This window comes from Aquarana catesbeiana, linkage group LG09 (genome assembly GCF_042186555.1).
Source record: "Aquarana catesbeiana isolate 2022-GZ linkage group LG09, ASM4218655v1, whole genome shotgun sequence".
Lineage (NCBI taxonomy): Eukaryota > Metazoa > Chordata > Amphibia > Anura > Ranidae > Aquarana > Aquarana catesbeiana.
Genome location: NC_133332.1, coordinates 68,097,473 through 68,112,347, shown reverse-complemented (window position 1 = coordinate 68,112,347; position 14,875 = coordinate 68,097,473). Strand labels below are relative to the sequence as shown.

General features: G+C 43.6%; 1 protein-coding gene across 1 annotated transcript in view; it reads right to left on the bottom strand.

The window, feature by feature from the left end:
- The window catches only part of LOC141107765 (sprouty-related, EVH1 domain-containing protein 2-like), a 64,445-nt gene extending 49,909 nt beyond the window's left edge, over nucleotides 1-14,536 (bottom strand). The window contains exon 1 of the mRNA XM_073598704.1: nucleotides 14,300-14,536. Within this exon, the coding sequence (XP_073454805.1) occupies nucleotides 14,300-14,310 (11 nt within the window). The 5' untranslated portion in view covers nucleotides 14,311-14,536. The remainder of the gene's footprint in view (nucleotides 1-14,299) is intronic.
- Between the last annotated feature and the right edge of the window lie 339 nt (nucleotides 14,537-14,875).

The following is a 14,875-nucleotide window of genomic DNA, read 5'->3' as shown; positions in this document are numbered from 1 at the left end:
AACGTATGAGGAATGCCTGGAAACAATAGTCTGCGGGAGTTAAGCAGAGGAGGAGCAACAGTCTGCATGGTGATGCAGGAGGAAGATTTTAGCAAGTAATATATGCACATCATCTTTTCTGGCTCTAACTATGTGCTAGTGTGTCAAAGCTTTAAAATATGATGGCAAATGAACTATTCTATGGGCATCCCATATACACTTTTCCCCAACCAAGTTGTACCTCCCAATAAACAAAAACAAAACCAGCAAAAGACTGTTCGTTGTCTCTGTAAGTGGTGTATGGGAGTCTGGTAGCGGGGTGATTTGGTGGATGATTGTTACTAGTGGCAGCTACACCGCTACATCATAAAAATAGCTTAATGCGTGTAAATGTATGTAAATGTGTAGGCAGATGCAGTCTATTTTCTCCACTGTAGGTGGCGCTTGACCACAGAGGCATTGCAATTGGAGGGGAAGTCAAGATGAACATGGTTGCTCTATGGTTTTCTGGGTAATTGGGGAGCTTATCTGATTGGATGCTGAGGCACCCATGTGACTTTGGCAGCCATCTTGGGTCAGGTAGAGCCTATTTAACCACATGCTGACCAGCCGCCATCATTATACTGTGGCAGGTTGGCACGGCTGTGCGAAACGCTGTAGTTGTATGTCGGCTGCTTTAAGAGCTCTAGGGGGCGTGCCCGCGGCATGATGCCGGAGCCGATGCGTGTGGCCGGCAGTCACGATGTCCGACCCGCGATCGCTCCTCAGGGATCTGTCAATGTAAAAAGACAAATCCCCGTTCTGACAGGGGAATAGAGCGAGATCTGCTGTTCCTAGTGATCAGGAACAGCAATCTCTCTCCTCCTCCAGTCACTACACTCCCCCCACAGTTAGAAACACCTCCCTAGGGAACACTTAACCCCCTGATCGCCCCCTAGTGTTAACCTTCCCTGACAGTGATATTTAGACAGTAATCAGTGGCTATTTTTAGCTGTGATTGCCGTATAAATGTCAGTGGTCCCAAAAAAGCGCCAAAAGTGTCAGAATTGTCTGCCGCAATGTCGCAAAAAATGCTGATCACCGCCATTACTAGTAAAAAATTAAATGTATAATGAAAAATGCGATAAATCTATCCCCTATTTTGTAGACACTATTACGTTTGTGCAAACTAATCAATATACGCTTATTGCGTTTTTATTTACCAATACTATGTAGAATACTACTTGCCCTAAACTGATGAAGAAATTTGTTTTTGTTTTGTTTTTTTGGATATTTATTATAGCAAAAAGTAAAAAATATTGTTTTTTTTTCTAAATATAACACAAAAAATAAAAAGCGCAGAGGTAAACAAATATCACCAAAAGAAAGCTCTATTTGTGGGAAAAAAAGAACATAAATTTTGTTTGTGTACAACGTGGCATGACTGCGCAATTGTCAGTTAAAGGGACGCAGTGCCATATCGCAAAAAATGGCCTGGTCATTAAGGGGGCAAATCCCTCTGGTCCTTAAGTAGTTAAACTCTTCCTGACTGTGCTATAGCTGAATGACGGTCACAGCGCGGTCGCACATTACCGGGAGGAAGTCTATTGACTCCTCCCAGAACCCTGCCTCCTTGCACACCCCCAGGGCACGTATTGGGAGCACTCTGTGATTGCAATGTCCTTCGGACACAGCTGATCACTAAATCGGGGTCAAAAGTCAATCACAGCGAATCTTTACCATGTGATCAGCTGTGTCCAATCACAGCTGAGCACAGTGTAAACAGGATTTGCCAGTTATCGGCATTCCTCTCCTCATGCTGACAGCGCGAGAAGAGAGCTGGTAAGTGGCAATCCACACAGGGGACATCTTCACTCATAATCAGGGCACTGATCATCAGTTTCCTGGTTATCAATGCAGCCCCAACAGTGCCAATCAGTGCTGCCAATCAGTGACCATCAGTGATGCTTGTCATCGCCCATCATTGCCGCCTATCAATTCCCATCAGTGCTGCCTATCAGTGCCCATCAGTGAAGGAGAAAAAATGACTTATTTACAAAATTCTATAACAGAAACGAACAAAAACGTATTTTGTTTTCAAAATTTTCAGTCTTCGTTTGTTTAGCAAAATTTAAGAAAAGCCCAGCGGTGATTAAATACCGCCAAAAGAAAACTCTATTTGTCTCAAAAAAAATAATAACAATTTCATATGAGTACAGTGTTGCATAATCGCGCAATTGTTGTTCAAAGTGCGACAGCGCTGAAACCTGACAATTGACCTGGGCAGGAGGGGGGTGAAAGTGCCCGGTAGGCAAGTGGTTAACGCCTGACAGAGTCAGTGGTTCCTACATCCCAACTTCTTGAGATGGGAATGAGGGACACCTATAAGCAAAAGTATGAAGGATTAGGACACACCTCCTGCCACTCCCCCTTAAAGGAGAATTATAAAAGAAAAAAAAAAAAAAAGACTAGTTAAACCCATAAGTGCATTTTTTACCACTACTATTCCTTTATATTGACTTTTGAAATTTGCAAATGCAGCAATTTAGAAATTGGATGAAAGGTTTACCAAAATGAGGGACAAATGAATAGGAAAGAGGGATTTTGTTCCAAATCAGGGACAGTCCCTCATAATTAGGGACAGTTGGGAGTTATTATGATTAGTGGCAGAGAGAGTAGGGAAAGGATAGGGACACACCATCCTTCCTGAATACCTACCCATTTGAGCAGGAACTGGCATTCCGCCCCTAAACCCCTTGCCTTCCACATATATACTGCGGCAAGGTGGCTTGGCTGTGCAAACCGACGTACCTGTACATCGGTTTGTGCATGTAATATTGTGGGCATGCGCCTGCTGCGCGCCGCGGGAGAGGCAGAATGTAAACAAGGCGGATCCCCGTTCTGATAGGGGATAGCACTGAGATCTGCTGTTCCTAGTGATCAGGAACAGCGATCTCAGTGTTGTCCCAGCAAGCCCATCCCCCACACACAGTTAGAACACACCCAGGGAACACAGTTAACCCCTTGATCGCCCCCTAGTGTTAACCCCTTCCCCCCCAGTGTCATTTATATATTGATCAGTGCATTTTTTTTAGCACTGATCAATGTAATAATGTCACTGGTCCCCAAAAAGTGTGACTTGGGGTCAGATTTGTCGCAGTCCCACTTAAAATCACAGATCGGCGCCATTACCAGTAAAAACAAAAGTCCCTGAATCTATCCCCTATTTTGTAGACGCTATAACTTTTGCGCAAACCAATCAATATACGCTTATTGCAATTTTTTTACCAAAAATATGTAGCAGAATACATATTGGCCTAAACTGATGAAGAAATTTGTTATTTTATATATTTTTTTGGATATGTTTTATAGCAGAAAGTAAAAAAAATGTATTTTTTTTTTTCAAAATTGTTAGTCTTTTTTGTTTATAGCGCAAAAAAAAAACAAAAACCACAGAGGTGATCAAATAAAACCAAAAGAAAGCTCTATTTGTGGGGAAAAAAGGACATCAATTCTATTTGGGTACAGTGTCATGCGACCGCGCAAATGTCGGTTAGAGCGACGCAGTGCTCTATCGCAAAAAATGGCCTGGTCATTAAGGGGGTAAATCCTTCCGGGGTTGAAGTGGTTAAGAAAGATGCTGTTGGCATACCCAAGACTGGCTCTGCTACACACCGCCGTTGCATTCTGTGAGCGTTTCTGGTCGGGCGTCTTCCCGCCATGCTTGTTGTGAATTGCTGAACTTTAATACAAGTTCTGTTTTCTGCAAGTGGTCTCGGAGTGTTTACTGCTTCCGCACCACGCTGTACCTCTCCACAAACGCATCTAGGCACGTTTAGGCGCATCAATTGTTTGGGCGTTAATTCATTCATATGGGCAGAATAATAAGTGCTCAAGCACTTGACGCGCCTAACATTAACGTGCGTTTAGACGGGTCAATTTTTTTTTTTCTGACAAAACACTGCTGCTCCTGGACGTGCTGGCAGTGGGTTTTTTTTTCTGCATCTTAACATCTATGTGTGCATGGACACATGAGCTAACATGGAGGGGCGTCTAGAGGCAGGAAAAAAAAAATGCCAGAAGCCCCTAAGCAGGATTTTTTAGGCTCCATTTACACTAGTGCAACTAAGTCACGCAATTTCAAATGCGACTTTTACACTCTCTGGCACTTAATTCGCAAGAAAGCTGCATCTAAGTAGTGCAGGAATCTTTTTAAAGTTGCTGCGACTTTAAGTCGCATAGATTAGACGGGGGTTTCATTTAAATCAATGGGCTGCGAATTGTCATGATTTTATGTGTCCAAAGTCGCATGACAAGTTGCACAAGTGTGAAGAAAGCCTAACGTTCAATGTGCGTGAGGCCTTCAAAATGACGAGGGTAGAATGACCACAGGATCCACGCCAGGTCCTTTGGACTGGGGCAAGAACATACTATAGAGCAGGGATCCTCAAACTACGGCCCTCCAGCTGTTGCGGAACTACACATCCCATGAGGCATTGTAAAACTCTGACATTCACAGACATGGCTAGGCATGATGGGAATTGTAGTTCTTGAACAACTAGAGGGCCATAGTTTGAAGACCCTTGCTATAGAGAGATATGCTTTGTTCAAGTTTCATTTCAGAGGTTTACAACTACTTTAAGGGCCCATTCACACAGCTGCAATGCAGTAGCATACACTTAATATGCCATGTGTAAACGTGTGATGCATTAAGGCAGCACGTTTCCTTGAAGGGGCTACTTGAGGGACCAAAATTCACCAAAAAGGTGTATGCACTATTTTCTGTAACGCAGCACATTACAATGTACACTAGTGCGCTATCATGCATTGTGGTGCACTGCAACGCACTTGACTTGACAAGGTGCATTGGGGAGGCATTCAGAATGCTCCAATGTGCAAAATGCGCATTATCCAGTGACTTGTTGTGAAGGGGGCCTAAAAGCAAGTGTGCAGCCTAGGTACATTGAGGCACCATTCAAAGTTTGGTTTTATAATGGCAGATAAATGTTGCTACTAATGTATAGTTCCCAACTGTAAAAAAACAGAAAAGAAAGAGGGCGCACCAACCTAGTGCATTACCACTGATAAACTTTAATGCAGCATAAAAACAGTAAAAATTTATACTCACAAACGAGCTAATAAAGATAGCTTTCAAAAGGGCGCAAAAACGCTGTTTCTGTGGATCAACACCCCAGGACCTGTTGCCGAGAGGATCAGACCAGCGCAAATGGCTGATGGCTTACGAGTTTCGGGGGAGCACCCCTTTCTTCAGAGCCTAAGCGGGCAATGGTTGGTCTCTCGAATTGCTCTCTCAATAAATGTATATATGTATCTGTGTCTACCCCACCCAATTAATGGCAACGCCCCCTCCCACAGATATTGGGCACCACCCACCCATTCGGGTTAACCCTCCCTAACCCATCCCTCTGAGTGTGATTCCCCATTTGTAGCCAAAATATAGAGGGCAAACATCTCTCTATGTTATCTGCTATAAGAATCATAATAATAATAATAGTACAAAAAGATTAAAAATTAAATATAAATATAAATATAAAATCATAAATATAAAATTTTAATCTTGGTTGGTGCGCCCTCTTTCTTTTCTGTTTTTTTAGCTTGAATACCCATTGTTCAAATGAGGGCTGCAAGACGCTAGGCATTACTTCTATAGGTGGCTGCACCACATATCCAGTTCATGGACACCTGAGCGCAGGAGAAGTCCCTTTTTTTTTTTTTTGTAGTTCCCAACTGTCCCTGATTTCGAGGAACTGTCCCTGATTTGGAAGAAGGGTAAAAAAGAGATTTGGGGTCTTTTTGACCCCAGATCTCCTCATAAAGAGGACCTGTCACCCTTATTTCTATTTTAACCACTTCCCGCCTGGCCTATAGCAAAATGACGGCCGGGCGGTGGTTCAGTTATCCTGACTGGGCGCCATATGATATCCAGCAGGATAACAGCCTCCTGGGGGCGCTCATCGCGGCGATCGGTGGTGCAGTGTGTCAGTCTGACACACCGCTACACCGATCTCAGTAAAGAGCCTCTGATGGAGGCTCTTTACCACGTGATCAGCCGTGTCCAATCATGGCTGATCACGATGTAAACAGGAAGAGCCGTTGAACGGCTTTTCTTAAGTCACGTCTGTCAGACACGAGTAGAGGAGAGCCAATCGGGGGCTCTCCTGACGGGGGGGTCTGCGCTGATTGTTTATCAGCACAGCCCCCCCGCGGATGCCCACACTGGACCACCAGGGAAGCCGCCAGGACCACCAGGGAAGGGGGCAACATGTGGATGGCCAGGTATGTACCCCATGGCCATCCACATATGAAAAAATATGCACAATAGATGCTAATCAGCGCCCACAAATGGGCAATGACTGGCAACATTATGGTCCAGATCAAACAAGTGATGCCCAGCAATGCCACCCACCAGTGTCATCAGTGCCACCCATCAGTGTCCATCAGTGCCACCTCTCAGTGACCATCAGTGACCATTAGTGCCCATCTGTGCCACCTATCAGTGCCACCCATAAGTGCCCATCAGTGCCACCTATGAGTTTTCATTAGTGCCGCATACCAGTGCCGCCTATCAGTGCCTATCAGCGCCACCTATCAGTGCCCATCAGTGCCCATCATCATTGCTCATCATTGAAGAAGAAAACTTACTTATTTACAAAAAAAATTAACAGAAACAAAGAAAAACTTTTTTTTTTGTTCTAAATTTTCTGTCTTTTTTTATTTGTTCTGCAAAATTAAAAATCGCAGAGGTGATCAAATACCACCAAAAGAAAGTTCTATTAATGGGAACAAAATTATAAAAAATTTGTTTGGGTACAGTGTAGCATGACCGCGCAATTGTCATTCAAAGTGTGACAGCGCTGCAAGCTGAAAATTGGGCAGGAAGGTGCAAAAGTGCCTGGTATTGAAGTGGTTAAGGGATGTTTACATTCCTTGGAATAGGTATAAGAGGGATCAAAAAAACCCCAAAAAAATAAAAAACTGTAAAGGTGTTTAAAATGCCGCCTATGGAGATTTTTAAGTACCGTAGTTTGTTGCCATTCCACGAGTGTGCGCAATTTTAAAGCGTGACATGTTAGGTATATATTTACTCTGCGTAACATCATCCTTCATATTATACAAAAAACTGGGGGTATATATTGCGTTTTGTTTTTTAACTAGTTAAAAAATCATTTCCAAAAAAATTGCATTTAAAAAAACGCTGCGCAAATATCGTGTGACATAAAAATTGCAAAAATTGCCACTTTCCCTAAAATATATATATATATATATATATATAGATATATAGATATATAGATACACACACACACACAAGAGAGAGAATGTTTGGGGATTATTAGTAAATTTCTAGGAAAAAAATACTGATTTAATCTTGTAAACAAAAAGTGCCAGAAAAGGCCTGGTCTTCAACACATTACAATCTGAATGTACAATCTTTATATAATTTCTTTAATATTTACCAGCATCTATAAAGTGTGTGTGCCTACCAAACAATCCCTTCAAATTATATTTTGTTGAGTAGGCACTGTACAATTGTTGATAAATCGTAGGCTGGGTTCAATAACTGCGAACCAAATTTGATTCGATTTCCAGTGCAATTATGTGATGCAGCTTGGATGCAGTTTGCATATTCTATGGGGCCACAATTGCGCTGGAATTGCACCAAAGTAGTAGAGGACCCTTTTCCAAAATCACGCTGTGCTGAGTTGCATTAATGTGAATGGGCAACACTGAAAATAATGTGATTTCGACTGTCATGAGATTTTCACATCTGAAATTGCACAAGTGTGAACGGGGCCTAAAACATTATACAATCAGACTGCAATGTGTGTGGCAAGCTTTAGTCAGATAAGTGACAGATGGGATCCGATTGGTTGCTATGAGTTATAATTTTGCAAATTTGATTCTAAAAACCCCACAGTTCACCTCTCACATGTCTTATTTCTCAGATTATCTGAATTTTTTTTCTTGCAGGCAGAAAGTTTAATAATTATTCTTAATAACATATGTAGATTCTATATATACAAAAAGTACTATGTAATAAAACATGTCTGCTCTACCTTATTTTATTAATGCTCAGTTTACACTGTAAACCGCACATGAAACGCACAGGAACCGCACCACATTCCTGTGCAATTCACATGCGATTCCGTGCATTGCGATTTGAGCCCATTCATTTTGAATGGGCTCAAATCGCACCACATTGAACCAAAGACGTGCATGCACCTTTTATGGAGCCACACTGAACCGGATCGCATGGTTGGTTTGTGGCATGTAATCTGGTGCAACCAGGTGTAGGCAAATGTACTGTGCTTGGGGTGTCATTAATTGTGCATTGACACCTGCAGCAGATTGCAAGGGCAGTGCGACAGCAACATGGCGTTACCTGCACCCCATAAGTGTGAACCTAACCTTACATTTTGACCGATTTTAGCAAGTAAATTATATTTTCTTTCAAGTGATAAAACACAATATAAATAACTATATACAGTATAAGCCAGTTGTGGTCAACTTTTCTAATATGGGGGGTCTCACATCCAGCCCCTGATATTACCAAAAGGCCACACATATCTGACATTTCTGACAGCAGACTAACAGGATATAGTCAAAGACTATGGACATAATACAAGAGATGGTCAGAGACCTTGGATACGGTAAAGGAGATGTTCAGGGACTGCAGACATGATACAGGAGATGGTCAGAGACGGCGGACATGATACAGGAGATGGTCAGAGACTGCGGACATGATACAGGAGATGGTCAGAGACTGCAGACATGATACAGGGGATGGTCAGAGACTGCAGACATGGTACAGGAGATGGTCAGAGACTGCAGACATGGTACAGGAGATGGTCAGAGACTGCAGACATGGTACAGGAGATGGTCAGAGACTGCGGACATGATACAGGAGATGGTCAGAGACTGCGGACATGGTACAGGAGATGGTCAGAGACTGCAGACATGGTACAGGAGATGGTCAGAGACTGCAGACATGGTACAGGAGATGGTCAGAGACTGCGGACATGATACAGGAGATGGTCAGAGACTGCAGACATGGTACAGGAGATGGTCAGAGACTGCAGACATGGTACAGGAGATGGTCAGAGACTGCGGACACGATACAGGAGATGGTCAGAGACGGCGGACATGATACAGGAGATGGTCAGAGACTGCGGACATGATACAGGAGATGGTCAGAGACTGCAGACATGGTACAGGAGATGGTCAGAGACTGCGGACATGGTACAGGAGATGGTCAGAGACTGCGGACATATTACAGGAGATGGTCAGAGACTGCGGACATGATACAGGAGATGGTCAGAGACTGCAGACATGATACAGGGGATGGTCAGAGACTGCAGACATGGTACAGGAGATGGTCAGAGACTGCAGACATGGTACAGGAGATGGTCAGAGACTGCAGACATGGTACAGGAGATGGTCAGAGACTGCGGACATGATACAGGAGATGGTCAGAGACTGCGGACATGGTACAGGAGATGGTCAGAGACTGCAGACATGCTGCAGGAGACTGTCAGCGTACATGCTCCTGGTGAGCATGCTATAGGAGTTGTTGGAGACTGGAGACATGCTTCAGGAGAAAGTTATGGACTGCAAACATATTACATGAGACTGCTTCAACTGGGCAATAGAGGCACACAGAATAGTGTCTGCAGGGGCCCTGAGGGCCACACAAAAAGTACCAAAGGGCTGCATTCGGCCCCAGGCCACAGGTTGGGCACCAGGGGTATAAATCAGACATATATACGTATATATATATATATATATATATATATATATATATACACATACATATACACACACAGTGGGGAAAATAATGATTTGATCCCCTGCAGCGGAAGACCACACCGGGTGCCACTCCTGTCAGCTAAGAACAGGAAACTGAGGCTACAATTCACCCAGGATCACCAAAATCGGGCAATAGAAGATTGGAAAAATGTTGCCTGGTCTGATGAGTCTCAATTTCATCTGCAACATTTAGATGGTAGGGTCAGAACATGAAAGCATGGATCCATCCTGCCTTGTATCAATGGTTCAGGCTGGTGGTGGTGGTGTAATGGTGTGGGGGATATTTTCTTTGGGCACACTTTGGGCCCCTTAGTACCAATTGAGCATTGTTTAAAAGCCACGGCCCGCCTGAGTATTGTTGCTGACCATGTCCATCCCTTTATGACTACAGTGTACTCATCTTCTGATGGCTCCTTCCAGCAGGATAATGCTGTATGAATGTGTATTACATTTCTGTTTGACTGTTCCACATTATACCCAAGCTTAATACATTCATATTTGATTTCTGATTTTCTTGCCACATATAATAAACTGCATTAAAGCAGAAGTCCAGCCAGAAACAACAAAAAAACAAAACAAAAATGAAAAGTCCATCAAAAGATAAATAAACAGGCTATGTCCCAATATTTAATGCAGAGCTCTCCCCCGCACTACATTTTTTCTGCCACAAGATTTCCTCAGTCTGACAGCCAGCATAATTCAACCCATTTTCTTTGAGCCCAGGTCATTCTGGACCCACCTCTATCCTGAGACTGGACAGTGAAAGGAAAAACAGCACAGTGGTGAGTCTATCTCTTTGTCACCCTGCTTTCTCCTTCTATCAACATGCTTCTTGTCAGCACCTGCCAGTCCTGCTGTACAGGTCAAACACACTTAAAATGCTTGCCTTTAAAAAATAAAATGTAACGATGTATTAACAATTACATAGCTGCCAGTGGCTCCATTTTTTTTTGGGGGGGGGGGGGACAAACCTCCTTGAGTTCCACTTTAACAAATGAAATTACAGAAAAATGCATAGACAGTATTTACATTGTAAAGGAAATAAATAATTTAAATACAACATACAACAGGTAAGGCAGTCCATGATATCAATCAGTAATCTTACAAATTATTAATGTAAAATAGGTAACTCTATAGAGGCTGGATACCTGTTTCAATCCGATATATATCATACCTAACATTATAATAAGACATCAATATATGATTTAAATGCCAAGCTATGTAAATCAGGTGTCATATACATTGGGGTAGGGACAAAAGAACAACAGGTAACATGGGAGACACGGATGCCCCTCTACCAGAGATAGGGTTGAAGAAAAGGACAGCTAATACCCATATCCTCCTCCTGGTGGTACATGAGTTCTGTCATTTTAGTTCACATATTTGAATTATATATATATATATATATATGAATATATATATATATATATATATATATATATATATATATATATATATATATATTTTTTTTTTTTTTTTCCTTTCTTTCTTTACGTTATCTTTCTGTATTATTATTTATGGTATTTCTCTCTACATATTGTTATTTATGTTATTTCTTATTTAGGTTATGTTTTTATATACAGTATATTATTGTTATTTATGGTAATCTGCTAGATTTATTATTAGAACTGGTATTCTCTGTTTATCATTATGTTATTCTTCTATATTTATTATTATTTATGTCATTCTTCTATGTTATCCTTGTATATAATTATTTATGGTATTCTTCTATGTTTATTATTACGCTATTCTTCTATATTTATTATTATTTATAGTATTTTTCTATGGGTTATTATTACGTTATTCTTCTATATGTATTATTTATGGCATTCTTCTACATTTATTATTATGCTGTTCTTCTATATTTATTAAAATGTATTGTTATTTATGTTATTCTTTCACTGCATGTCCTTACATAGAAACAGTGATTGTAAAGCATCCAAACTATAGACCAGGGGTGGGCAACCCCCGGCACTGGTGCCGCAAGAGGTACTCGAAGCCTCTTTTGCCGGCACTCGACTCCCTCCCCATCAGCAGAGCAGCGCAGGGAAGTGTCAGTAAGGCACTAATGCATTCCAATTTCAGAATTCCACAACATTTTTGGTTCTCTAACTTTGCTGTAGCTACGATCGTCAGCTTTTGTGATAGGGAAGAGATCGGGTGCAGTTCTGCTGGGGGGGGGGGGGGGGGGGGCAGTCATTGGCCACTGCTAAAGCCAATTACAGTCCTGTTAGCCCCGCCCACCATCTGGAGGAAGATGACTCACTTGGTTGTCACTACCAATCTCAGAAAGAAGGGATTTCATTGTGATTGAGAAAACCACAATTAGGTGACAGTTTGTGGAATTACTGTTGAGCTTCTGGGAACTTTGTTGAAATTATTCCTGAACCTTTGCGTCACTTACTACTGAACCCCGGCACTCTGTGTCCCTTTAAGCCACAGTCAGTATTCAGCGCAATGAAAATCACACCCAACTTTTGCTGCGGCGCTTCGCGCCACACTTTTCCTCAGCTGGGGGGGCCCAACTTATGATCCTGCACACAGGCCCACTGCTTTCAGAAAATGCTCCTGACCTGAGCTCATCATTGCGCATCCATTCCAGATCCTTGTATATGACATCACATACATCCCATACATCACACACATCACATACATCCCATACATCACACACATCCCATACATCACGCACATCCCATACTGTACATCACGCACATCCCATACATCACGCACATCCCATACATCACACACATCCCATACATCCCATACATCCCATACATCCCATACAAGCAATGAGAGGTGGATCAGCAGCATGAGTATTCCAGGACATGTATATGTGTCTCATCTCTGCTTCCTTTCACCACTCTGCATATCACACATATCATAGATGAGAAGAGGGTACAGCGGTGGTACAGATGAGTACTAGGGTACAGCAGTGGGGAAAATGAGCAGAAAGGGGTTCAGAGGTGGGGACAAATGAGTAGGAGGGTACAGAGGTGGGGCAGATGTGCAGGGGTGGTACAGTGGTGGGGCAGATGAGCAGGGGGTTACATTGGCGGGGTAGATGTGCAGGGGGGGGTTACAGTGGTGGGGCAGATGAGCAGGGGTTACATTGGCGGGGCAGATGTGCAGGGGGTTACATTGGTGGGGCAGATGTGCAGGGTGGTACAGTGACGGGGCAGATGTGCAGGGTGGTACAGGGTGGGACAGATGAGCAGGGGTTACAGTGGTGGGACAGATGAGCAGGGGGGTTACAGTGGTGGGCAGATGTGCAGGGGGGAGAGTGATCTGAGGTGTGGAGTTGCAGGAATTGGGGCTGATCTGAGGCATGAGAGTGCAGGATGTTCATTTCTCACTACTACACAAGCAGTTTACAGCATTTACTTTATCAAAATCTTTTTCGTGATTGAGAGTGTGAAGTTGACATTTTTTTAATTATAAAATCGGCACGCTCAATTTCTTTAAAAATATTTTTCGGCACACTGTGCTCAAAAGGTTGCCTACCCCTGCTATAGACTGATTGTAAAGAAGAAACTGTATCAAAGTGGAACATATTGTATCCAATGTTATACAATGTAAGTGGAAAACAAGAAAGAAAAAAAAATCAAATGTTAAAAAAAAAATGATACTTAAAAAAAAGAAAAAAAACAGGACAGCTGATTCCTTTCATCATTTTAAAATGTCCCCTTTCCTTCCTAATCCAGAGAGAGAAGAGATTTAGGATTAATGGGGGGGGGGGTGTCTTTCCATGCTGGGGGATCCCAGCATGATCCAGCAAGGGGCCCTAGGGAAGGTATGGAGCAGCTGATCCCCCCTTGCACGAAACCAAGAAGCATCAGTGAATGAAGAAGAATTTTTGTGAATGGCTGGTCACGTGACCAGAGGTTCTTTGTGCTGGCAGGTGAGAGTGTGACAAGGGTCCCTAAATCCCCCTTCTAGCAGTGCTGTGGACCAGAGTGATGGGTCTGGCCTAGGCACCGGGGATCACATCTGCAGAGGCACACACACATATATATATATACACACACACACACACATATATATATACACACACATACACCAAGGGGGAGGGGGAGGAGGGTGGGGAGGGGAAGCAGCTATCATGGTTCCTCAAACTGATCACAGCCCTTTTTTATGAATGAATCCAGATGCAAATAGGGTTGATTCACAAAAATCTGCCCCGTCCTCTTCCCCATCTTGAATGAGGACCAGAAATGGCAGTTGCCCCCCTCCACCCTCCCCCGCACCCCCATTGCCTTCCCTCCCTGCAGCTATTTTCAGGACAGGAGATGTGGGGGGGGGAGGAAGAAATGCCAGATTTAGGCAAATGGGAACAGCAGCAGCAGCCATGCAGGATGACAGGAGGGAATGATAACAGAGAGGGATGGGGGATTAATGCTGGGATGAATGGCCCTGCCTGCTGCAACAATCAATGGGGTACCTGTCAGATTAAGAAGGAGGGGGGGGGGTCAAGGCAAAGGGTGCAATTATTAAAAACAAAAAAAAAGGCAGAACTCACTCTCTGTCCATAGCTGATAGAGAATCCAAGAAGGGATGCCTCCTGTATGCTGTGATCCTGTCTTGCCAGGGGAATGTCTATGGTGGCACAATGCAATAGCTGGCAGCAGGGTGTTATTTCTCATCTCCTCTGTTTTTTCCTCTTTTTCTCCATTTTTTCCTGGGCATCATGATGTGGCTGTTGGAGGAGCAGCCATCTTCCAGGTAACAACATCTCAGATCACCCCCATCCCTCCCTCCTCCTCCCCCCCACCCTACCACCACCCCCTCCTCTCTGCCTCCTGGGCTGTGTCTGTGCTGCTGCTGCTGCTGCACCTGGAGGCTGAGCTGCTGCTGATGGGGATCAGAGGGGCCTGGCTGCTCCCAGTGCCCGGGGATAGTGGGGTGCACGGAATAGGGGGTGCAATGAAATAGAAGGGGGGGGGGGGGGGGCGATCGAGGTGGAGGCTGCACGGTCCTAGTGCTCGGCAGCCTCGGTGATTGCACCTGTTTCTCAGGATATAGAAGGAGCAGAGCTGATGCATGGCTGCATACTGCATGTGGATGCTGCAACGTGTGGCAGGGGGGTGGGCAAGTA